Source organism: Chrysochloris asiatica, unplaced genomic scaffold (genome assembly GCF_000296735.1).
Source record: "Chrysochloris asiatica unplaced genomic scaffold, ChrAsi1.0 scaffold00008, whole genome shotgun sequence".
Lineage (NCBI taxonomy): Eukaryota > Metazoa > Chordata > Mammalia > Afrosoricida > Chrysochloridae > Chrysochloris > Chrysochloris asiatica.
Window position 1 is genome coordinate 11,244,952 of NW_006408526.1, and position 27,293 is coordinate 11,272,244.

Here is a 27,293-nt window from a genome sequence, read left to right on the forward strand (position 1 = left end):
AGGCTTTCTACTCCCGTAAAGATTTACACCCTCGGAAACCCTGTACAGGGTCGCTATGGGTCGGACCCGACTCGACGGCACGTAACAACAACAACAACATACTATAATACACTAGTATTAAATTTAACTATTATAGGATCCAAATTTCAAGAAGCATTAAAAGGTAGGCAGACTATATGACATTATGATTTAAGCTATGACTTAAGATTTTTAAAAAATTTTTATTTTTATATAAAAGGCTGTAAATGTTGAAATTCTTTTAAAACAAAGTAAATTCCTATAAAAATCATGAAACTAATGGCAGTTAGTGAGGGCTTTGTTTATTTTAATGTGTATAATAACGTCCATATATTTTCTTAATTTTTCCTGCAGACTCTTGCAACATCTCAAGGCAATATTTTGGAAAATAAGGATTTGATTGAATCTTTGAATCAGACAAAAGCAAGCAGTGCACTTATTCAAGATTCTCTCAAAGAATCTTACAAACTCCAGATTTCACTTGATCAAGTAACTATTTTCTTCTTTGTGATTTTGTATCATAGTTCCTTTAACATTTATGTTGCTATGATAAGATATGTAGAAATAGAACTTCAGTAGAAGATGATGTCACTGAACTAAAACTGTTAAAAATACCAGGGCTTTGGGTCTGATTTTTATTTTTCTAGGGATAGAGTTAAGCTGTTAGGGATATTGAGGAGTGCTGCCAAAATTTACAGGTAGTGACCATTTTGGATTTGAAAATCATATGGTTCACTATGCTGGGCATGTCAAATTGAAGAAGAATGGCATCACATTCATCATCAAAAAGAACATTTCAAGATTTGTCTTAAGGTACAAATGCTGTTTGTGATAGGATAATATCCATACGCTTATAAGGAAAACCAGTTAATAACACTATTATTCAAATTTGCACACCATCCACTAAAGCCAGTGATGATGAAATGAAAAAAATTCCACTATTCTTCTTCAGTCAGAAATTGATCAGATGTGCAGTTGTGATGCATTGGTGATTACTGGTGACTGGAATGCAAAGGTTGGAAACAAAGAGGAAGGACCGGTAGTTGGAAAATATGGCTTTGGTGATAGAAACAATTCTGAAGATTGCATGATACAATTTTTCAGGAACAACTTCTTTACTGCAAATACCTTTTGTTTAACAATGTAAATGGCATCTATACATGTGGACCTCTCCATATGGAAAACACAAAAATCAAATTGACTACATTTGTGTGAGGAAGTGATGGAGAAACTCACTATCTTCAGCCAAAACAAGGCCATTGAACCACCTGTAGAACAGACCATCAGTTGCTCATATGTAAGTTCAGGCTGAAGCTTAAGAAAATTCCACAAGAGCCAAATATGACCCTAAATATATTGCACCTGAACTTACAGACCATCTCACGAAGAGATTTCATGCATTAGACATTAATGACTGAAGGCCAGAAGAGTTGTAGGATGGCATCCAGTGGTCTCTAAAGACACAAAGTACCTGGCTCGCAAGCTTTCATGAATGTGCTTAGTTTCAGAATGAGGTGGGTAAGGTAGAATCCCCATTGAATAATTTTCCTCTTTTCCAAATGGATCTGGTGAAAGGGGGTAGGGGATGATGATGATAAGATTTTATGATTCAATTGTGAGTAATTGTTAGTAGGATTAATTGTGATTATCACTACACTAACTTTAGAAGATGTATAACTAAAAGGGCGGAGTTGTTCACCATTAATTTCAGGAACAGAGAACCCCAGAGCCATCAAGAAGGAAGAGCATGAGAGGAGCATGAGATCCTACCTAGGGGAGAAGCAGTGATAGAGGCAATGGCATGGACTGATAGAGCACCTGTGGACTCTTGGCCCATGGAGCAAGAAAGACTGTGTGCCTGTGAACAGGAGGCAGACTTGCAAAATGTGCCCATTGGGCATTTAAAAAAATATGTAATTTTTGTTTTGTATGTGTACATCAAATATTTTTGCTTTGTTGATGTATGAAAAATAAGATGTAAATGGAAGTCACAAGGAGGAAGCAGGATAATGGTTGTTGCAGGGAAGGGATTGTAATCATTGAGATGAAGTAAACATATTATTTGTTGAGTGTTAAGCTGATGATCTTGTCTATTAACCGTCACTCAATTCACAATTTAAAAGTTAAAAAAAAAATGTATATATATACACGAAGAAAGTAAAGGTCATTAAAAAGACAATGAAAACAAAAAAGACCAAAATGGATAACAGAGGAGACTCTGAAATTTGTTCTTGAACATTGAGAAGCTAAAGAAACTGGAAGAAATTAGGTAGTAAAAGAGCTGAAAAGATCATTTCACAGGGCAGTTTGAGTAGACAATGTAAAGTATTATAATGTGCAAAGGTCTGTAGTTAGAAAGCCAAAGGGGAGGAACTTAGTATTTTCTTGCTGAAAAAAAAAACTGAAGAAAAAATTCAAGCCTTGACTTGCAATATTGAAGGACTCCATGGGCAAAATATTGAATGGTGGAGAAAGCATCAAAAGAAGATGTAAGGCTGAGTAGTATCCAATCTGTCTAGGCGGGACTGATTAAGGAAATGCGGATAGGTCTCTTGTGATACAAGGGTGAATAATTGTTACCAGGACTGATTGTGAAGGTTGTAAATGTAAAAGTAGATGTTTTGTGGCAAGGAGGGGAGTGGTTAACTTTGTAGGCTAGGAGCAGAGGTCCCTGGAACCTTGAAGGGAGAAGACCAGAGAGCGGAACCCTACCCAGAGAGGCAGCGATCCTGAGATGGAGGCAGAGATGATGACATGGAGAGATGGAGCAGCTGGGGACTCAGGACCCAGGGAGGGAGAGGGGCTGTGTGCTAACGACCACAGGGTGGGAGGGAGCAGGCTTATAGGATGTACCCTTTCGTTGATTGGTGATGTGTGGTGGGGATTGTAACCATGGCAATGAAACAATAATACAATAGGATGAATGTAAAACTGATGTTCTCCCATGTAAACTGCCACATAATTCACAATAATAATAATAATAAAAAAAAGCACAGCATTAAAAAAAAAAAAAAAAAGAAGATGGAAGGAATAAACAGGATTACTGTACCAAAAAGAATTGGTCAATGTTAAACCATTTTAAGAGCTATTATCTGATCAGAAGGTATTGAGGAAGAAGTCCAAGTTGCACTGAAGTCGTTGGTGAAAGCCTTGTGCAGTGTTGGAGGAATTGTTGAAATACCAATTAAAAGGTTTCAGTAAACTGATGTAGTAGTGGAGGCCCTTATGTGTCTCTGCCAAGAAATTTGGAAGACAGCTACCTGGCCAACCTGTTGGAAAAGATCCATATTTGTGCCCATTCCAAAGAAAGGTGACTCAAGGGAATGAGGAAAACTTCTAGCAATATCCTTAATATCACACGTAAGTAAAATTTTACTGAAGATAATTCAACAACGATGGCAGCAGTACATGACAGGAGCTGCTAGAATGTCAAGTAAGATTCAGAAGAGGACATCGAACAAGGAGTATCATTGCTGACATTAAATGAATCTTGGCTGAAAGCAAAAAATAAAAAATACCAGAACCTTTCCTTGGGTTTGGTTTATTGATTATGAAAAGGCATTTAACTACGTAGATCATAACAATCTTTGGATAACATTGTGAAGGACTGGTATTCCAGAACACTTAACTGTGCTCATGATGAATCTGCACAAATATCAAGATGCAGTTATTTTAACATGGGCATACTAAATGGTTTAAAATCAGGCAAGTTGTGCACCAGGGTTACATCCTTTCACCATACTGATTATTGTTATTTGCTGAGCAAATACTTTGAGAATTTAGATTATATGAAGAAGAACATGGTATCAGGATTGGAGAAAGACTCATTAGCAACCTGTGATATGCAAATGATATAACCTTGCTTGTTGGAATGGAAATGGACTTCAAATAATGATAAAAAAGATCAAAGACTACATCCTTTAGTGTGGATTGCACATCAATGTAAAGAAAACAAAAATCTTCATAATATGATAACCAGATAAATTGTCAAAGACTTCATTCTGCTTGGATTCACAATCAACATTCATGGAAGTAGTGGTCAGGAAATAAAATGATGTATTACATTAGGTAAATCTGTTTCACAAGACCTTTTTAGAGTGTTCAGTCTCAAGGACATCCATTTGAGGACTAAGGGTTGCTTTATCCAAGCCATAATATGTCCAGTTGTCTTGTATGCATGTGAAAATTGGGCAATATGAATATGAAAGACCACAGAAGAATTGATGCATTTGAATTCTGATGTTGGAGAAGAATACTGAATGTACTGTCAGAAGAAAAAGTATTTATTAGAAGAAATAGTCAGAATGCTCCATAGAAGCTAGGATTGCAATAGTCTGTCTTTCATACCTGGGACATGTTGTCAGGAAGGACCAGTCCCTGGAGAAGGACATCATGCTTGCTAAAGTACAAGGTCAACGAAAAAGTGGAAGATCCCCTAATAAGATGGGTTGACATAGTCAGCATCACTGTGCTCAAGCATAGCAACTGTGAAGATGGTATAGGACCACGTAGTGTTTTGTTTTGCTTTGCTTAGGGTCACTAGAGTTGAAACTGACTCAATGGCACCTAACAACAACAATGACACTCAGTGGTTAGTCATTTTCTACCAATAAGAGTTTGAATTTTTGTGCCGTCTCTTTCTCAACAGTGTTGCTGATTCACAAATACTTTTACTAATATATTTATAACCCCAGTGCTTTGATCACACTTTCAAGGATATTATTGCCTCTTTCTGTTCTTAGATTCTAACGGTGCTAGCTGCTTCATTATCTTTATGGGACCCATGTTGCAATTTTATTTTCTGCCTGTAGTTCTATCTGTTCTCATCAGAACCAAATTTGCACATTAGTTTCAAAGATGGATCTTTTTTCTTTACTGCAGCAATATTCTAGTAGTATCAAGCCTTCTGGAATTATCTTCATCAAATCTCTTCTGAAATGTAAAATTGCAAAATCTATTCTCTGAGCACGACTGTTTTTTCATTTTATTTTACCCTCTTACCTCTGGGAAATGTGCTTGTTTCTCATTAAGAAAAATCCATGAACCAATCCTAATTCTGTCAGTTGAGGGGTAGAAATTTATTTAAAATATCTTGTCCCTGATTTCATAAAAATAAGGAAGAAGAACTTCCTTTTAGTTAAGATATTCTAAGATTCTTCATCTTCATCAATATTAATATATAAATGCTTGTAGTTAGACTGTGACTAAAAAGTGCACAGTGGTCTGTAGGTGGCAGTAAATCACTAGTATCAATGTGTTTTTCTCACTCCCACCAATGATGCACAGGAGCGGGATGCATATCTTCCTCTGGCTGAGAGTGCCAGCAAGATGTACTTCATTATCTCTGACCTGTCCAAAATTAATAACATGTATCGTTTTAGTTTGGCTGCATTTCTACGACTTTTCCAACGAGCTCTTCAAAACAAGCAGGTATGCTGTTGGTAACTCTTTAACTGAGAGAAAATAAGGAGATGACCTTACTTGTGTGTTTAAAAGAACAACTTGAGAAAACGTGCATGGAATTATGTTTTCAAAGGCTTTATATATATGTGTGTGTGTATATATACGTGTGTGTGTATATATATATATGTATTTAAGGAGCTCTGGTAGTGTAGTGGTTACGAATTGGGCTGCTAACCTCAAGGTCAGCAGTTCAAAACTACCAGCTGTTCCATGGGAGAATGATGAGGCTTTCTGCTCCCGTAAAGATTTGCAGCCTCGGAAACCATGTGCAGGGTCACTATGAGTCGGAACTGACTCCACAGTACTTAACAACAACAATGTATGTATTTATGTATGTCACATTTAAAGTATGTTTTAAAGAAACCAGGTTTTTAATCACAACTTTATTCTTAAACTATCCTAGTATGATAGTCTTTTAATGGAAATAACTATGTTCTGAGTAAGAAATTAATAAGAGATGATTGTTAAATACATAATTAAGAAAGGTATAAAGATAAATTATCTACATAATGCTATCACCAGTCAAAGCTACATTTAACATCTCATTGAATATCCTTCTTACAGTTTGAGGCTGTAATTTGTAATGGTCCCACTCTATCATGAACCATCTATTTTGTCCCTGTTTATAATTGCCAGTATTAGTAGGCAAGGCACTATCTAGTTATGGTCTCAAGGTAGGTGAGGCTGTTGTTTGTTTAGAGGATTCATCCTTTAGACTCTTTTGCTCTAGACTCCTAGAGATGCATAGTTGTATCGTAGATGGCTTGCAAACTTTTAAGACTCAATTGCTACTTACCAAACTAGAGGGCAGACATTATATTTAGGAAGTATGCTATGCTCTTTGACTGAGTTGTACCTGGAGACTATGGTCCTATGTCCTAAATCCAGCAATCCAATCTCGTGAGGTATTGGTTATGTCTTTTGTTGTTGTTAAGTGCCATCAAGTCAGTTCAACTCATAGCGACCCTGCATAGAGTTTCTGAGGAGTGGCTGGTGAATTTAAACCACAGATCTTGTAGCGTAGTGGTTACGAATCGGGCTGCGAACCTTAAGGCCAACAGTTCGAAACTATCAGCTGTTCCGCGGGAGAAAGATGAGGTGTTCTGCTCCCGTAAAGATTTACAGCCTCAGAAACCCTGTACAGGGTCGCTATGGGTCGGAAACGACTCGACGGCACTTAACAACAACAACGAATGTATATACAGGAGTCCTAGTGTGGTACTGTGGGATAATAATACACTGGACAGCAAGGTCAATTCGAATCACAAGGTTCAAACTCACCAGTTGCTTCTTGGAAACCATACACAGGGTTGCTATGAGTCGGAACCGACTCGATGGCACTTAACAACAACAGCAAATATATATACAACAAAATATTTGTTATTTCAAACTGTTTTGTATGTACAATCCAGTCACACCAACCACACTCCCCATATTGCACCACCATCCATTTTTTTCCACTTCTGCAAATGTTCCCTGAACTGAGCTATGAAACTCATATCATGTTTAGAGAAACGATGATCCTTTACAACACTTCCTTCACCATTTCTACTTCAAGTGAATTTTCATTGATCAAATGAAAAGTGGCATTAATATTACCTTTTCAAATCATGACTTTCACTTCACCTTCCATTTTATAATGGAAGTACAAAAGCAGATAAAACACTAAAGGCATGTGATTTCTTATAGTATCATTTTCAAAGTTATAGTCTATTTATACTGCAAAGCATAGTTTTTAAAGTTGTTTAGGTTCTTATAGAGAGGTTGATGAAATTCTTTTTAGAATTTTCATAATGGTTTGAGGCTGAACTGATAATCATGATACAAGTAATTTATATGATTTTAACCCAGATTGATGCAGAGAGTATTTTTAATGTCAGTAGGAATGAAAGTCAAGGTCACTTTAGTTCATATTGTATTATTAGAAACTAATTTTTGTTTATTGAAAGCTTTAATTCTGTGCATTAAAGAAAAATACATTTAAAAAAATTATTGTAGTGTACACATTTGATGTTCTTCTCTGTTTAGTTCCTTGAGTCTGATGGACAGTTTATTCCTGTTCCAGAATCAGCTTTGCATCTGTAGGAGCCATGTATGCGAGTGATTAAATTATGGGATACTTTTTACATATTTATCAGTCTCCTAATACTTTTTAATTTTCAAATTATAATCTACAGGATTGTGAAAACACAGAAGAGAGAATTCAGTCTCTTATCAACTCTTTAAAACATATGGTGTATGAATATATCTGCCGTTGTCTTTTTAAGGTAAGAAACTTCATATTAATTATCAAGTATAAAATTCTACCTGATCTTTGATTTAAATTAGTATTTACAATTAAAATTCTGTAACTGTTACCTTCTGGAGAGGTATTGAAATAGGTATTTCTGATATATTCCCAGAAAAATATTCATTGCTAACTAGAATGCTTTCCAGCTTGAGTGGATGGAGTGAGGAGAAGTGTGGTAAGTTAGGAAAGGAGAGGGAACGCTGCGGTAGCAGTAGTAGCACCGGGAACTACATAGATTGGATTTTTTTTTAATGATCTTTTCAGTTAACTATTGTCTTAGTTATCTACTGCTGCTCTAATAGAAATAATCACAAGTGGATGGCTTTCACCACTAGAAACTTAATTTCACACACTTTAGGAGGCTAGAAAGCAAAATTCAGAGTGCCGGCTCTTGAGAAAGACTTTCTCTTTGTTAGCTCTGGGGACATGACTTTGTCTCCTTTTAGCTCTGGTAGCATAGTGGTTACGAATCGGGCTGCGAACCTTAAGGTCAGCGGTTCGAAACTACCAGTCGCTCCGCGGGAGAAAGATGAGGCTTTCTACTCCCATAAGGATTTACACCCTCGGAAACCCTGTACAGGGTCACTATGGGTCGGAACCGACTCGAAGGCACTTAACAACAACAACAACAACAACAACAAGCATTTATAGGCCCAGTATTCCTTGGAGATCTCCATACATTTTGGCATCAATATTCCCCTGTATCTAGGAGTTCCACAGTGCAGGGACCACAGGTCCAAAGGATGCCCTCCACTCCAGGCTCTTCTGTCTTGGTGGTAGTAGGGTCTTCTCTGTTCATGTCCTGGTGTGGTACTGTAAGATTAGGACTGAAATGCTAAGCACAAGGTAGGTGGTACAAGCCCACCAGCCACTTTTGGAAACCATATACAGAGTCACCATGAGTCAAAACTGACTCAAGGGCACTTAACACAGCACACACAAGATAAAAGGTGTTGCATGCCACAGTCTTGGGAATCTTCTGTAAATCGGATCAGGATCGTGGCAGAATGAAGTCTGATTTATCACATCAAAGCACATCATAGGGATAGCTTCATTTCAACTGCCAAATCACTGAGAATCCCGGCCCAGTCAAGGTGAAGCAAAGCCTTAACTATCACAACCGATATTCTAAACATCATGTGCTTAGCTTCAGTTTTAACTTGTATAAAATGAGAAATTGTAAGCAAATGATCTCACAGCCTATTTTGTTAATTTTATATATATAAAGTGTTGTGATCCTAGAATATGAGGATGATCTTCATAGTGGTAGAGTATCGATCTCATTGTATCACTAACATTTACATAATGCACTATTTTGTATCTTTATTTACTAAACTAAAACAAGTTACGTTATACAAAGCTTAAAAACTTTTCAGAAGGATTTTCAAACTTCATGAACTAAATAGAAAAATTCTTCAAAATTTATCTCACACTCTCTTAACGACTCTTACTGCTTCATTATAATGAACCATTTCAGTTTTATTTGTTCCTTATAGTCCTTTTCTTCTGTTTATAAACATATGCGCAGTAGTATGTTTAGGAAGATAATGGTGAGTGTTAACTGCTGACTTTGCAGCTAACAGTAGAGCGCTTATCCTACTTAGAAATAAATCCGTAATAAATATATTCTATAAGTACACTCATTTTTATGTACATGTGTATGTACATATTTCTTTAAAGTAGGCTACTGAATGGAAATATAATTGCTGGTCTGAGGATATACACATTTAAAATTTTGTTAGATATTGCCAAATTGCCCTCTGAAAAGGTTTTGCCAGTTAATAGCCCTACCCACAGAGTATGGTGATGCAGCCTGATTCCTTGTGTTTTTACCAACTCAAGATATGATTATTCTTAAACTTGACAAGTTGGTGGTTTACAAATGATATATTGCTCTATTGTACCTATCTTCTTTTTTTTAAAAAAAATTTTTATTTGTACCTTTTTGCTTAACTTTCCGTATTGTCTAATTTTTGGTATTTAATTGGGTAAGCTTTTGCTTTATAGAACAAGTGTACAGCATCTTTGGATTTTTTTCTTGTTTATATTTTGAGATTACTAAAAGTGTGATTATTTTATATAGCATGAATCCTTTTTATTTTATACAACATAAAATCACTGTAATTTCAGTTTTGGTTAATCTTCTAACAGTATGAATAGGGCTTTTTTATTCTTTCTAGAAGCTTTACACTAAAATAGACTTGATTTATGAAAACGACATGGAGATAGTTTTTTTTTTTTTTAAGCTTCTCTGAAATTCTTTTAAAAAGTGGATATTGTGTAAATATGTATTGTTTGTTCATTTATTTTAAGAATGCTTTAAACTGACGTAAGTTTCCTTCTTCATTCCAAACATTAAAGATTTTTTTAATGAGGAAATTTCTTGCTTGTTTGTAACATATAACTTCAGTTTATATATTCTTCTTTTTAATATATGCAATATGTTTATTGATGATAGTTAAGTCATAACATTGTTGTTAAGTGTTGTTGAGTCAGTTTCGACCCATACCCACCCTGTATAGAATTTCCGAGGAGTGGCTGATGAGCTTGAACCACCGACCTTGCAGTTCCAACTGACTTTGCAGTCCAGTGCGTTAACCCGCAGCACCACACTAGGACTCCTAAATTAGTATTGTTGTTGTTAACTGTCGTTGAGTCAATTCTGACCCATAGCGATCCCGTATAGGGTTTCCAAGGAGCATCTGCTGAGCTTGAACTACCAACCTTGCAGTTCAAATGACTTTGCAGTCTGACGCATTAGCCCACAACGCCACACCTAAATCAGTACAGCATGTCATATATTTTATGATGGAATTGGAGAAGATTATGCTGTTGTTACATGCTGTCGATTTGTTTCCTACTCATAGCGACCCTGCATAGGGTTTCCGAGATGCTGCTGGTGGGTGTGAACCACCAACCTTATCTGTCCAATACTTATACTAAAATGTTACATATATTTGGTACCCAGATGGCTTAGGATATCAATAAAGTATAGTGAAGGTTGTTACCTCTTTGAAGTCAGTTTACATTTTACAGATATCTTTAGACTAAAGGCAGCATATTATTACACTGAGACAGATGATTGAGAGATTTTTATCTTTAACATTTAAGGACCTTTTGGAGTTTGTCACTGCCTTTAGCTTTCCTATTGTGAACAGTTGAAAATCGTTAAAAAATTGCTATGGTTTACAGATCTTATGACATGTTTTTAATTGATGATAGAATATCCATTTTGTAAAATTCATATTTATGTATGAATACTATTAAATGTGTGCTGCAAGAATTCATTATATACAGCGTTTCACTGTTGAATAAGATTTCAGAAGCACATTAATCATAAAGTAATGAGGCACATTTCTCAAGATTTAGCATTACAATCTTACCTATGATGGAACCGATTACATATTTTAGTGAAAGCTTTTTGAGTGTTTAGCAATCAGCATAAAATTAAACTGCCTGACCGAGTTTCACTCACGCTGATTTTGCTGTTGTATTGGTGACAACAGTGAGGTAACAACAGACCCTGCAAGAGAGAGAGACTTGGTTCATTAGCATTCCCATCACACTGAACTGAAAACAAGTTGACTTGGAACAGAAAAATGATTGACTTGTTTTGTAGCAGAAAACTTAGGCTTTTAATAAATGAGGCCAAAAGCTGTCTAGTGATTCCAGTTTAGATTATTAGTTTATGTCATTCTGTTTTTCTTCAAGAAATCAAGTGTTTTCATTTCAGTAACCTAATTATTTTACACAATTATGTAAGTTGCATATTTGGTTTCTCAAAATTTATGATTATAATAAAACTGTGTACAGATTGGAGTCCTGGCGTGGTGCTGCAGAATAATGCACTGAATCGCAAGGTCAGTTTGAACCTCAAGGTTGGTGGTTCAAACTCACTAGCCTCTCCTCAAAAACCATAGACAGGGTTGCAGTGAATCACAACAGACTCAATAGAACTTAACAACAATAACATTATGTACAAGTTAGTACCTTTTCATATCATTTCTTCATCCCAGTTGAGCATTTGCAATAGCTAGTATTCAAAATAATAAAAACTCAAAATAATTGAAACATATGGTTTCTTGTGAGCAGTTATTCTGTATGCATGTAGGCCCACCATTCTGATTGTAAAACAAACAAACAACAACAAAAGACAAGTGGCTCAAAATAGAATAGTTATGTTGAGGCTTATAAAGAAAAGAGGGAAAAGCATAGATCAACCATTGACTAATCTTAGCATGATTGGTTGAACCCTTACCTCCCCTATTAGACTGATAAACTACTATCTGATTACTAGATAGTCTTTGGCCTTGTCAGGTGCCCTCAAGTTGGTTCCCACTCATAGTGAATTAATTTATGTACAACAGAAGAAATACTACTCAGTCCTATACCATACTCACAATTGTTGTTATGTTTGAGCCCATTGTTGTTGTAGCCACTGTGTCGGTCCATCTTGTTGGGTTCTTCCTTTAGTTCATTGCCTCCCCATTTTAACCAAGTATAATATCCTTCTCCAGGGTCTGGTCCTTTCTGACAACATATTCAAAGTACAAGAGATGAAGTCTGGCCATGTTTGCTTTTAATAAGCATTCTGACTGCACTTCTTCCAAGACAGATTTGTTTGTTCATCTAGCAGTTCATACTGTCAATATTCTTCTCCAACACCATAATTTTAACGCATCCATTCTTCTATGATTTTCCTTACTCATTGTCCAACTTTCACATCATATGAGGCAACTGAAAATACATGGGTCAGGTCAGGTGACTCTTAGTCCTCAAAGTGGCATCTTTGCTCTTTAACACTTAAAAGAGGTCTTTTGGAGCAGATTTGCCTAATACACATGATGTTGTTTGATTTCTTGACTGCTGCTTCCATGAATTTTGATTGTGTGTCTAAACAAATGACATCTTTGACAAATTCTTCTTTTCTCCATTTATGATGATGTTATTTTTGGTCCAGTGGTGAGGATTTTTGTTTTCTTTACATTGAGATACAATCCGTACTGAAGGCTGTGCTCTTTGATTTTAATTAGTAAGTATTTCAAGTCTTCTTTGCTGCCAACTAGCAAGATCACAGGCTGTTAATAAGTCTTCCTCCAATTCTGATGCCACTTTCTTCTTCATATAATCCAGTTTCTCAGATTATTTGCTCTTGATACAGACTAAGTAAATATAATGAAAGGATACAACCCTGGTGCAAACCTTTTCTGATTTTAAACCATTCAGTATCCCCTTGTTCTGTTCAAATGACTGTCTCTTGTTTTATATATAGTTCCCTCATAAGCACATTTAAGATTTCTGGAATATCCATTCTTCTCAATGTAATCCATAATTTGTTATGATCACACAGTTGAATACCTTTGCATGTTCAGTAAAGCACAAGTAAACATCTTTCTGGTATTCTTTGATTTCATCCAAGGTCCTTCTAATGTCAGCAACTGTTAAATTACCTTGCTCCATGTTCTCTTCTGAATGTGACTTGAATTTCTTGCAGTTCCCTGTTAATGTACTGCTGCAGCCATTTTTGAATTATTTTCAGCAAAATTTCACATACATGTGATGTTAATGATATTGTTGGATGATTTTCACATTCTATTGGGTCACCATTCTTTGGAATGAATGCAAATAAGGATCTCTTCCAATCAGTTGGCCATTTAGCTATCTTTCAAATTTTTCGCAATAGACAAGTGAGTGCCTCCAGCTGCACTGATTGTTGAAAATTTCTATTTGTATTATCAATTCCTGGAGTCTTGATTTTTACCACTGCCTACAGTACATCTTGGACTTCTTCCTTCGGTACCATCAGTTCTTGGTCATATACTACCTCTTGAAATTGTTGAACATTGACTAATGCTTTTTGGTACAGTGACTGTCTATTCCTTCTATCTTCCTTTGATTCATCCTGAATTTTCAATGTTTTGCCCATATTGCCAATATGAAATTCTTCAGTATTGCAAGTTGAGACTTGAATTTTTTCTTCAATTCCAGCTTGAGAAATACTGAGTGTGTTCTTCCCTTTTGGTTTTCTATCTCTTTGCACCATTTCATTTTACTTTACTTTGTCTTCTCAAGCTCTGCATTTGAAAATTTCTTTTCTATTCTTTTACTAATTCATTTCTTCCAATCACTTTACCTTCTCTACATTCAAGAGTAAGTCTGAAAGTTTCTTCTGATATCCATTTTGGTCTTTTCTTTCCTTCCTTTTTTTGTAAGATGTTTAACTTTTTTCATGGATAATATCCTTGATACTACAACTCCTAGTCTTTGATCATGAGTGTCTAATGTATCAAATCTATTCTTTGGATTGTCTCTAAATTCAGGTGGGATGTATCAAGGTTATATTTTGACCCTTGCGGACTTGCTTTAATATTCTTCACCTTCAACTTGAGCAACTGATGGTCTGTTCCACAGTCGGCCATTCCCCTTGTTTTGACTAATGGTATTGAGCTTCTCCATCATCTCTTCCCACAGATGTAGTCAGTTTGATTCCTGTATATTCCATCTGGTGAGGTACAGGTGTATAGTTACTGCTTATGTTGTTAAAAGTATTTGCAACGAATAAATTGTTGATCTTGAAAAATTCTATCTTGCCACCTTTAGCATCATTTCTATCTCCATGGGAATTCCCATTACTTATCCTTTCTCTTTGTATCTGTCTTTCACATTCCAATCACCAGTAATTATCAATGTGTCTTGATTGATTATTTGATCAATTTCAGACTGAAGCAATTGGTAGAAATTTTCAGTTTCATTCATCACTTGTTTCAGTGGTTGATACATACATTTGAATAATAGTGGTATTAACTAGTCTTCATTGTAGGCTTATGAATACTATTCTATCACAGACAGCATTGTACTTCAAGATAGACCTTTAAATGCTCTTTTTGATGATGAATATGGCACTGATTCCTCTTAAATTTGTCATTTCTGCTATAGTAAACCATATGATTTTCTGATTCAAAATGGCCAATACCTGTCCATTTAAGTTCACTAATATCTATGATATTGATCTTTGCGGGTTCCATTTCCGTTTTGACAATTTCCAATTTTCCCAAATTCATATTACATACATTCCACGTTTTGACTCTAATAGATGTTTGCAGCTGTTTCTTTTCGTTTTGAATTGTACCCCTATCAGTAAATGAAGGTCCCCCAAATTTTGCACCATTCTCATTATTAAGGTCGAAAACAACAATTATTTTGAGGAAATAGTTCTTACCCAGCCTTCCAACTTGGGGTGCTCATCTTCTGGTGCTGTATTCTGATATATGTTACTCTTAACATTTCAGGGACTAAACTCATAGAAACGGACTGCTTATCCTTTTTCCTACTTTCCAGAATCATTACAACACATAAACCACCCTAGTACAACAAAATTGGGCATGTTGTGGATTCTTAATACTCATTATAAAATGAGACCATTCATTTAACAAATAACCATTCATTAAATCTGCTATTTATAGTTGTTGTTGTTGAGTGTTGTTGATTCAACTCAGTGCATACTCATAGTAACTCTATAGGGTCACTGAGGAGAGTGACTGGTTTGTTTGAACCATTCATTTTGTTGTTAGCAGTCTAGTGCTTATCCAATACTATGATTACAGTCTTGAAAAGAAACCTATACAGTCTCTTGAAGAATACAATGAGTACTATATGTGGATTAAAAATGTTCTTTCAATAAATGTAAATGAATTCATGATTAGTTTATATAGAATTTGTGTTTCACATTAAAATGTTAAATCTTATTTTACATGAGTATACCATATATCAAAGAGACATATGTTCTGTCACAATTACAGCTAATCTATTTTTGCATTATGTATCTTACATAGTTTTTCTTTACCAGAAGGATATTTAGATACAGAGATAATTTAATTAAATTTTGTTATATACTCTTTTCTTACTTGTCAATAAGGTTAGGTTCCACACATCAGGTAGTTATGAAAAAATCAGCATTATGCAAAAATGGAGGCTGAGCACATTATTACATGACTTGCAAACACTGAGACTTGTAACCCAGCCAAGCTGACGTGTAACCTGAACTATCACAGCCATTGATACTTTTGCCTTTTACCTCACCATTCAATACTTCCAGATATATGTTGATGATGTACAAAAGAGCCAGATAGTAGATTTTTTATTGTTAATGTAAATGTGAAATGTCAGATAATGAGATATTTGATAAGTGAGGAGAAGGGTGTATTCTTATTTAATATACCAGTAGAAATGGAGTCAATTCTTATAGCAATTTATTAAATAAATGTGCTGTTCAATTTGAGATGGTTGGATTTAGAGTATGATCCTTATAAGACTACTGGTAGCACCTAAGAGAAAGTGTGCCAAACTATCAATTTATCTTCCTAGATTCTCTGATGTATTCCCCCCACCCTTTTACTCATCTTCTCAAATTACCCTTAAAGTCTTAATCTTAATCTCTCCGTTTTCTTTTCTATTTTCCCGCCTTCCTTCCTTCTTTACTCAGAAATTTTTGAGCATACTCTATATTTGAGATGCTGTCTCTGCCTTGAGGAACTCTCATTCTCCATGACTCAGTATATTTTTTGATATACTTGTTTATTGATAGAGCCTATACTTGATTCAAGTAAAACTGTTTCAGAAGTATGGCTGAATTGTTCCTTAGAAGGGACAATGGCAAGACTTCCTCTCTCATACTTTGGACTTGTCAAAAAAGACCAGTGCTTAGAAAAGCATATCATGCTTGGTAAAATGGAGGGTCAGTGAAAAAGAAGAAGATTCCTAAGGAGATGGATTGACATAGTGGCAGCAACAATGGACTCAAGCATAGCAACCATTGTGAGGATGGTACAGGACTGAACAGTGTTTCCCTCTGTTGTACATAGGGTGGCTATGAATTAGAACCCACTCGACAGCACCTAATAACAATATATTTGGTTCTTCTTTTGTTTTACTTGTAAGGTGTTGGGTCATTTGATGCTTTCCCCTGTGGTTCCTGATGTCTTGGTTTCGTATCTTTACTGAAAATAATACATTTGATGGAATTATTTGTTGTTTTGTCTTTTTAGTATTCTCTGTATTAAATGGTTATTAGGAGTCCACTAATATTTTTTCTTTAATTTCAAGTAAGAAGAAAATAATAGTAATAATAGTATATAATTACTCATAAATTTAGTCTTGGACAATGACTGTTGAAGAATGCTAATGCAAAACATTGATAAATCAATAATGATTAATCCAAATCTCACAGTTGGATTTACCTGACTAAATAAGACACCTTTTTTTAAAAAAAGAATGAGAAATGCAGATTGCTTAATCTTTATAATTTTTCTCTGAACATTATTAACAGTTTCTTTATTATTCCTCCAACACCAACTTGAAAATATTTGTTTTAGATAGATATAATCTGCATAGATAAGGAGCCCGGGTAGCGTAGTGGTTACGAATCGGGCTGCTAATCTCAAGGTCAGCAGTTCGAAACTACCAGTTGTTCTGCGGGAGAAAGATGAGGCTTTCTGCTCCCGTAAAGATTTACAGCCTTGGAAACCCCGTGCAGGTTTGCTATGAGTTGGAACCGACTCCATGGCACATAACAACAACAACAATCTGGATCATCATTTTGCATCTTAATGAAAGTAGATGATTTGAAGACTTGGTGTGAACTGAAGTTTAAGAACTGTGCTTTCCCAAAGAAGATAATATCTGTTATTTTTTTCAGGCTGATCAGTTGATGTTTGCTTTGCATTTTGTTCGAGGAATGCATCCTGAACTTTTTCAAGAAAATGTAAGTAGAACAGTTACATATACTTTGGTCATGGGTGGATTTATAATTAAAATTAAGCTAGAAATTATGTTGTTGTTAAGTGCCATTGAGTTGGTTCCAACTCATAGTGACCCTGTATCAGGTTTCTGAGGAATGACTGGGTGGGTTTATATTACCGAGCTTGCAGTTAGCAGTCCAGTGCTTATCCTACAACTGCACACCAGGATATACAATTCTGTAAATCTTTTTTTTTTAAATGTTTTATTGTGAATTATGTGATAGTTTACATGGGAGAACATTAGCTTTACATTCATCCTATCATATATCATTTCGTTGCCATGGGTACAGTCCCCAAGTTGCATCATCAGTGAACCAAAGGGTATACCCTGCGAGCCTGCCCCCCCGGTCGTCAGCATACAGCCCCTCTCCCTCTCTGTGTCTAAAGTCCCCAGCTGCTCCATCTCTCCACATCATTGTCTCTGCCTCCATCTTTGGCATCACTGCTTCTCTGGGTAGGGTTCCACACTCCACTCTTCTCCCGTGATGGTACCAGGGACTTCCGCTCCTGAACTGCAAAGTCAACCATTCCCCTCCTTTTGCTACAAAACATCTACCTTTACATTTCCAATTCTCACAGCCAGTCCTAATAACAATGATTCACTATTGTACCACAAGAGACCTATCCCCATCTACTTTCATCAGGCCTGCCCAGATAGATTGGATACTACTCAGTGGAGATTCTACCTTCCTCTGCGCCCTCTGGATCTAGGCTCTATCTAGAAACCTTGTAAGCCAGTCACTTCTTGCCTTTGTAGCCCCACCATTTTGGGTAGCCAATGTCCAAGTTGCCCATCTCTGAGTACTCTGTGTATGGAGGGGGTGGGATGATCCTTGCTGTGAAGATTTGTTCCCTCTTTTGAGCTACTGCATTCATAGGTGAAGGTCATGTTCATCAAATTGTATCAGATTACTCTCTTGTTTCTTCTAGTTGAGCTGTGATCATCCAGTCATTGAAGCCAGGTCAAGTGGGTATTATCTGTAGGTGTGGGTGTTCTTATGTATAAGCCCTCTCTTCTTATCAGCTGGACACTTCACTCTGCATTCTAATCCTCTGTGGCTATGTCACTGACTCTGGGCCCAAGAGTCTGTAGGTCTTGCCACACTGCTGGCCAACCATGTCTCCACCTGGATTCACGGGAGTCTATTAAATGTTGTAAGACTTAGCTTGCAGCTTCATTGCTGTTTTCCCTTACTTCCCATTATCGGTGACGAACGTGGTCCCCAGTCAGAGCACATGTCTGTTCCTATATTCCCATTGAGTTTTAGTCTTGGCAGGTGGTTTGCCCTGAGGGGACCCAACCACTTGCCTTGATGTCTCCTGGGCGAGCAACTTGCTTGTTCTTGTAGTAATCAGACTGCAGTTAATTGTTTTGTATTTTTCCTGTCAGTCTTTCTTTCAAGAAGTTTCTTCTGTTCTTCTAGCTGCTCCAGGCTGGTCTGCTTGTCCTTTCAAGTGGAAATTTCCCATCTCAGAAGATTCTGGATGGGGTTCAGAATCCCACCTATGGTCTTATGTAATGCAGAGGCTCCGCTGGAAGCCTCCTTCACTGGGCATGTTGTAGGCCCATTTTAGGTATTACAATCAGTTACAAGCTTTCTATGGTGATATTTCTGGCTATTTCTTTCTCTCCCCTCAAGTGTCTATTTTATAATGGTATGCCAGGGAAACCAAGATTCAAAAGACAGCCAAGCATCTTAACATTATTTCCCCCTTTTTGCCCATTCCAACCATGTCTCAAACTATCCTGTGTCTATTCCCTACCCTGTGCTCCACTTTCCCCTCACTCCCCTTGCTCCACACCCCACATCCCGGTAACCAGCAAAGACTCACCCCTTCCCTTTAGTATGGGTTCTTTTTATTAGTGTTTTACAATAGTGGTCCTATGCAGTATTTCTACTTTTGTGACTGACTGATTTCACTCAGCATAATGTCCTCAAGGTTCATCATGCGGTGGCTTGCCCCTTTCTTGTTATTCTTCAAGGTAGCATTATATTCCATTGTGTACCACAGTTTGTTTATCCATTCTTCAGTTGATGAGCACTTTGGCTGTCTCCATCTTTATGCTATTGTAAATAATGCTGCTATGAACATTGGTGTGCATATATCTTTTCGTGTTATGGCTCGTATTTCTTGTGGATAAATACCAAGTAGAGGAATTGCTGGGTCATAAGGTATTTCTATTTCCAACCTTCTGATGAGGAAGAGCCATATTGCTTTCCAGAGAGGTTGGACCATTTTGCAATCCCACCAGCAATGCAGGAGCGTCCCAGTCTCTACACATCCGTACCAACATTTATTGTCCTCTACTTTTTTGATCTTTGTTGTTATTGCTGGTGTGAGATGGTATCTCATTGTTGTTTTTATTTGCATCTCTCTAATGGCTAGTGATCGTGAATATTTCTTCGTATGTTTGTTGGCTGCCTGGATCTCCTCCTGGGTGAAGTGTGTGTTGATGTCCTGTGCCCATTTTTTTAATTGGGTTATTTGTCTTTTTCTTGTAGAGGTGTTGTAGTTTCCTATATATTTTAGAAATGAGTCCCTTGTCTAATGTATCATTGCAAAATATTTTTTCCCATTCTGGGGGTTCCCATTTACTCTTCTGGTGAAGTCTTACGATGCACATAAGTTTTTCATTTTTAATATGTCCCACTCATCTATTCTGTCTACTTTTGCTTGTGTAGTTTTCAAAATGTTTTGTAGTTTGTGTATTCCCTGAATTAGTGCCCTCACAAGTTGTACCTATTTTTTCATTGAATGGCCTTCATAATTCTGGGATTCACATTTAGGTCTTTAATCCGTGCTGAGTTGTTTTTTGTATAAGGCATGAGGTAAAGGTTTTGTTTCAGTCTTTTGCATATCATTTTCCAGTTCTGCCAGCACTGTCTGTTGAAGAGACTATGCCCTCCCCATGTGATATATTTAGGTACTTTGTCAAAAATGAGTTGGCTGTATGTGGATGGATTAATTTCTGGATTCTCCATTCTGTTCCATTGATGAATGCATCTTTCATTGTACCAGTACCAAGCTATTTTGACCACTGTAGCCATGCTGTAAATTTTTAAGTTGGGAAGTGAGAGGCCTCCAACCTTACTCTTCTTCTTAAAGAGTGTTTTGGTTATTCTCAGTCTCTTTCCTTTCCATATAAAGTTTGTGATAGTTTTTTCCATCTCTTTAAACATGTCCTTGGAATCTGGATTGGGATTACAGTATATGTGTAAACTGATTTGGGCAGTATTGACATTTTCACAATGTTAAGTCTTCCTATCTAGTAGCATGTACATTCTTCCATTTTTGTAGGTCTCTTTTGGTTTCTTGTAGTAGTGTTTTGTAGTTTTCTTTGTATAAATCCTTTGTTTCTCTGGTTACATTTATTCCTAAATATTTCATCCTTTGTGTAGCTATTGTAAATGGTATTACTTTCCTAATATCCTTTTCAGTGCTGTCGATTTTGGTATAGAGGAATTTTGAATGTTGATATTATACCCTGCCACTTTGCTGAATCTTCCAATGAGGTCTAGTAGCTTTTATTTTTTTACTGAGTCTTTGGGGTATTCTATGTATAGGATCGTATTGTCTGCAAATAAAGAGAGTTTTTGCTCCTCCTTGCCAATTTGGAGGCCTTTAATTTCCCTGTCTTGTTGTATAGCTCTTGCTAAGACTTCCAGCACAATATTGAATAAGAGTGGTGACAAATGACATCCTTGTCTGGTTCCTGTTCGCAGAGGGAAGGCTTTCAGTTTCTCTCCATTGAAAGTCATCTAGGCTATTGGTTTTATATATATGCTTTTAATTATGTTGAGGAATTTCCCTTCAATTCCTGCTTTGTTGAGTGTTTTTCTCAGGAATGGATGTTGGATTTTTTCAAATGCCTTTTCTGCATCAATCTGAATGATCATGTGGTTCTTTTCTTTTTTCTTATTTATATGGTGGAATACTTTGATTGTTTTTCTAATGTTGAACCATCTTCGCATCCCTTTTATGAAACCCTATTGTTGATTTCTATTTTGATAGCACTGTGGTCTGAGAAGATGTTCTGGAGAATGTTTCATATACACTGGAAAAGGATGTGTAGTGTGCTGTTGTTGGGTTGAATGCTCTGTACACATCTATAAGATTCAGTTGGCTGATTGTTTTGTTTACTTCTTCTGTGTCTTTGTCAAGTTTCTTTCTGGTTATTCTATCCATTTTTGAAAGCAGTGTATTAAAATCACTCATGATTATTGTAGATTTGTCTATTTCTTTCTTCAAATCTATTAGCGTTTGGTTCATATATTTTGGAGCTCTTTCATTGGAAGCATAGATACTTATATTATGGTTATATCATCTTGTTCAGTTGTCCCTTTAATCATGAGATACTGTGCATCTTTATCTATTATGCTGGTTTTTGCCTTAAAGTTTATTTTATCAGAGATTAGTACTGCCCACTCCTGTTTGGTTTTGATTGCAATTTTTTCATCTGTTTTTGTCTCTGTGTGTAAGATGTGTCTCTTGCAGACAGCATTTTGAAGGATCTTATTTTTTTATCCATACTGCCACCCTTTGTCTCTTAACTGGCACATTTAATCCATTTACATTTAGTGTAATTATCGATTGTTGTTGTTGTGAAATGCCATCAAGTTGGTGCCGATCCATAGTGACCCTGTATAGGGTTTCCAAGGAGTGGTGGTGAGCTTGAACTGATGACCTTGCAGTCCAAACAGCTTTGCAGTTTGGCAAATTAACTCACAGCGCCATACCAGGATTTCATAATTATCTATAGGTATCGTTTAATTGCTGCCATTATGTTTGGGTTTTTTTTGTTGTTGTTGTTCTGTGTGTCTTCCTTTTGCTTAGTTCATGCTTTTTGTCTTCTTTCTTGTGCGTTTCCTAACAGTTTTAATGTTTCCATGTTCTTCTTGGATTTTCATTTTCTTGGTATGTTGTGTTCAATTTCTTTGAGGTTACCTTATTTTCCATTATTTTTTCCATCCATTTAGTGCAATCTGTTTTATCCTGTAATCTACCTGACCTTCTCACCATCTGGATCTCTGTTCCTACTGGTTTACTTTCCTTTACACTGTAATTGTTTTGATCATAGATTGACCTCCCAGATTCTCTGAGTTTGTTCTTATAGTTTTTTTCTGTTCTCGACTCTTCCTTCTGCCGATTGAGTTCTGGGAAGTGCTGCCACATATGTCAATCTCTGTTTGTTGTTTGTTCTTGTTGCTTCTCAGTCCACAGAACTCCCTTTAGGATGTTTTTTAGCACATAGTTGGCTTTGGAAAAATCCCTTAGCTTCTGTTTATCCTGGAATGTTTTGATTACACTGTCATATTTGATTAATAGCTTTGCTGGATAAAGGATTCTTCATTCACAGTTTTTTTCTTTCAGAGTTTCATATATGTCTCCCCATTACCTTCTTGCTTGCATGGTTTCTGCTGAGAGATCAGAGCTTAATCTGACTTGCTTGCCTTTGTATGTAACACTTCTGTTTTCCCTGGCTGCTTTCAGGACTGTCTCCTTATATTTAATTTTGGAGAGCTTGATTATAATTTGTCTCAGTGATTTTCTTTTGGGGTCTGCCCTTCCTGGGGTTTGTTGAGCTTCTTGAATGTTTATCTTCTCACTTTTCAGGATGTTAGGGAAATTTTCTTCCAGCAGGTCTTCAGCTATCTACTATGTGAACTTGTGTGAGTCTTCCTTTTCTGGAATGCCGATAATTCTTAAGTTATTCCTCTTCATGCTGCCCAACATGAATCTTAGACCATCTTAAGATTTTTTTAAATCCTTTTTTCTGTTTGCTTTTCTATCTTAGTGGTATCAAGAGATTTGTCTTCCAGCTCACTAGTTCTGCCTTCCATCTCTTCTGTTCTACTCCTTTGCCCTTTCAGTGTGTTGTCTATTTCTGATATTCTATTATTGATCGTTTGGGCCTCTTTCTGTAGGTTTTGAAAATTTTCCAATGCTGTATCTAATTTGATTGCTCCTTAGCGCTTTCCTGACTTCTCCCTTAGTTTTCTCAATTCCGTTGTAAAGTGTTTTGAAACATTTTATAATGAATTTTCTGAATTCCTTTTCAGGAGATTTCAAGCCCTGCTCTCCATCCAGAATGGAGTCCAGGTCTACCTCTAGGTCATTTGTCTTAGGCATTTTATCTTTTTTCTGGACATGTGCTGATATGGTCATCTACTTTTGCTTCTTGGACATATTTAGTGTTTATCTGTGGCTTTAATACTTAATTGAGTTTGTGTTTTGGTATTTTTAATGCTTTCTGATTGTCTCCAGGTAAATGTGGTCAGGATGTGGGCTTCCCTTTTCACTCTTCTTATTGCTTGTCTAAGAGTATCTTTCACAGGTGTTGTCTGCCTCCCCAGTGTATGGCAGTTGGTATTGTTTTTTGCCTAGATTTTGTTGTTTTATAGAGTATGATTGTAGCTTGACTATAGGGCAGCAGATGCTGTCCCTTCTTGGATAATATAGGGAGAGAAATAGTCCCCTAAAGGTAAAATGGGGAGCATAAAACAGCAAAACAACAACAGCAAGAAAGCAAAACAAAACAAAATACCAAAACAACAACAAGAACAACAAAAATCTAGATTGTATACTGTAGTCTATAATCACAGAAAGATGTAAGGACGGATAGCAGAAGAAGGAAAAAGAAAATCTGTAGCCTAATATGAGCATGTCTTTAATGTTCTCTTTGAACTTCTTGCCTTAAGGCCATCTGATAAATTTCAAGAAGCCACTGTTGGTTGTTATGCTATACCTCACAATTTAATTTAATTTTCAGCCTGTTTTGTTTTTAAACTCTCTTTCCCTGTCCACACCCCTTGTTCTGGCCTTTTCCCTATTAAAAATCAGTTCAGGCTGGTTTTTGGATTGATGGTATCTGTGCGCATGTGTGACAGTAGAACCCTCCAGTGGTGGTGATGTGGGGTGTCTACTTGCTCAGGCACCCCCTCTAGTCACCAGAATGGAGGTGCATAAACAGTAAGAAAAGAAAAGAAAATCAGAACAAAGCAAAACTGACGGTGTGTATTGTCCACCTTTTTTCTGAGGTTTCAGTGGCATTATTCTGTGGTAGCTCTGCTTGCCTGCCCCACTTGTTCTTGCCATTTGGTCTCGTCCAAGTTGTAGGCTCCGTGCCACCGAGCCTGACAGATTCAAAAGTATGCGATTTTTTACTTCCGTTATAAGTTCCACTAGCTATAATCCTTCAAACTTTAAAAATATTCCTACCCATGTGGTTCAGAGTTTTGGAGCTCTGCCCTGAACACGCTTTGCCTGGTATTCTGTGGTATTGCTGATGATGAACTTCACTGCACCTCTGTAGTATTTGCCATCAAGCCCTGCTTCCTCTGAGTGGGTACCAACTTGATGGTACCTAACAACAACAACAAAGAGGGGCTGGGGAGAGAAGAAACTATTTGAAAGAGAAAATAAAGTTAGTTAGGGGGGTAGGTGAGTGGGGAGTTTATTGTAAGGAGATACAAAGTTAGTTATTGATAAGCTGAAACACGAAAGGCCAAATGTATAAATCTTTTATGAAGATAAAGGGTGTGCCCATTTTTGGCTATGTCTTCATTTCTAGTATGCTTAGATGTTTTCTGAGCCATATTCAGGGCACCAGTAGAGTTAACTGTTTTATTTATGTGGTCTAAGCAGTGGAACTGATTAAGTAGGGAAAAGTTAAATAAGATTTACTTTATTACTTATTACCTTCGCTGACTTTTTTAGAGTCAGCAGATGAAGGGAGAGAACGGACAGTTTCAGGTGCTTCCTTGAACTTGCATGTTTATATCAATCTTTTAAATATATTTTTGCTTCTTTCTCATTTCTGGTTAGACATTTAATACCCCTCTGAAACTTCAAAAGGATATCCCTGAAGCTAGAGCTTAATAATGCATTTCTGGTCTGCTTCTAGTTTTGTTTTTTGTTTTTAATTATTTACAAGTGATTTTTGACATTATTGTGTCTTTATCATCATGTGAGAGTCTAGTGGCCAGAGTGCCAAAGAATGGTTTATGGATAGTGCAGCTTTGATCTTGTGACCTTTAACTCTAGTTTGTCAGACTTAGCTGTGTTCTGGGTCTTCTTCATTCTTTTGTTAAATGAATGTGAACCATTTTACAGTTATACGTACGCTTATATTTGCTCCTTCCTTCTCTCCCCATCAAATTCCACATGCAATGACAGATTTGTATATGTTCTTCTCAGTTTATTAACTTGGTTCATCTTATTTCTACTCATAATATTGATTCCTTTCCTTTCTCCTATATATTGTATTTCACCATGATCAGTATGTTCCTTATAATATTAGACCGGAAACTCTCTTTTTCCCCTCCTTGGAGTAAATGAATTAGCACTAGGAAAGAAGAATCTTTTTCTCTGATTCACATAGTAATTGTCCTTGTTTTAGTTATATAGGGATGCATCATTTTAATTGAAACACTGATTAACAAAGATTGATGGAGACAGGAAGTAATTTGTCCATATTATTTTCAAATTTTGATATGTTGCACTTTATTTGATGACCAATGTGTAACAAATAGTATGATAGTGTCTGATGAGGAAATCCAAGGTAAAGACTTAGATTTTCTTAGAGTATTCACAAAACTGGATAAGTCTTGATTTTGTGGCTGCAATGGAAGAAATAATGGCAGTCTCCTAATCTGTAAGAAAAATAAGTTAATGGAAGTACTATTATCACTGCTTCCCTAACATACACTGTACTTAAACTTATGGTATTCCTTACCTGCTTATAAAGGAGTCCTGGTGTGGTGCTGTGGGATAAAGCACTGAGCTGCAAAGTTGGTTTGAACCACAGGGTCAACATTTCAAACTTAACAGCTGCTCCTTGGAAACCCCATACAGGGTCACTATGCGTGGAAACTGATTCAACTGCACTTACAAACAACAACAAGGGATTATAAGGCACCATAATTGTGCCATGTTTAAGCACTCAGCTGCTAACCAAAAGGTTGGCGATTAGACCCCACCAGCTGCTCTGGGAGAAGGATGTGGCTGTCTACTTCCACAAAGATTTACAGCCTTTGAAACACTATGGGGTAGCGACTCTATCCTTGTGAGTCCCTAACAGTTGGAATTGATTTTACAGCAATTTTTTACTCCTTTATAGCTATTGATGGGGATTAGCATATTTTAGAATAAATAAACAAGTAGTAAACAAATATTAATTGCATATGACATTAAAATTTTTGGATACTGAGACTTGTATAAAATATATGTAATGTATATTTATATTTTTGTTTTAAGAAAATAATTTTAATAGATTTGATGCTACTATTTTATATTGGTAAATGTGTTCGTTCTTAAAACGTTAGTGTTGTATATTAGAAAAGTGGAAACATATGAAAGTAGTTTTAATTTTTCTGAATCTTTAGATTTGTGGTAAGTTGTCTTGGGTTATTAAGAACATTTTGATTAGTTAATATTTTACTTATTTTTGTGTCTTTATGTTTTTTTTTCAATAGGAATGGGATACATTTACAGGTGTTGTGATTGGAGATATGTTACGGAAAGCTGTAAGTTAAAATAATAAAATCTTGGTATTTTACTCTAAGAGAAAATAGTTCTGGCTGTTGACTCATAAAATGTAATTTGCTTCAGATGAATTTTAAATTTCTATTGATATTATTCTTTGGTTAGTGGAATACATCCTAATCTTTATTGCCCTACTTTAAACTTGAATTAAACTTATGATTTTGCACTTGAAGACTTAT

At 36.3% G+C, this 27,293-nt stretch overlaps 1 protein-coding gene across 2 annotated transcripts in view; it reads left to right on the forward strand.

The window, feature by feature from the left end:
- The window catches only part of DYNC2H1 (dynein, cytoplasmic 2, heavy chain 1), a 369,106-nt gene that overhangs the window by 187,648 nt on the left and 154,165 nt on the right, over window positions 1–27,293 (forward strand). For both annotated transcript variants that reach the window (XM_006833779.1, XM_006833780.1), the window contains 5 exons: window positions 373–507; window positions 5,305–5,448; window positions 7,659–7,748; window positions 17,466–17,531; window positions 27,045–27,095. In XM_006833779.1, the coding sequence (XP_006833842.1) occupies window positions 373–507; window positions 5,305–5,448; window positions 7,659–7,748; window positions 17,466–17,531; window positions 27,045–27,095 (486 nt within the window). The remainder of the gene's footprint in view (window positions 1–372; window positions 508–5,304; window positions 5,449–7,658; window positions 7,749–17,465; window positions 17,532–27,044; window positions 27,096–27,293) is intronic.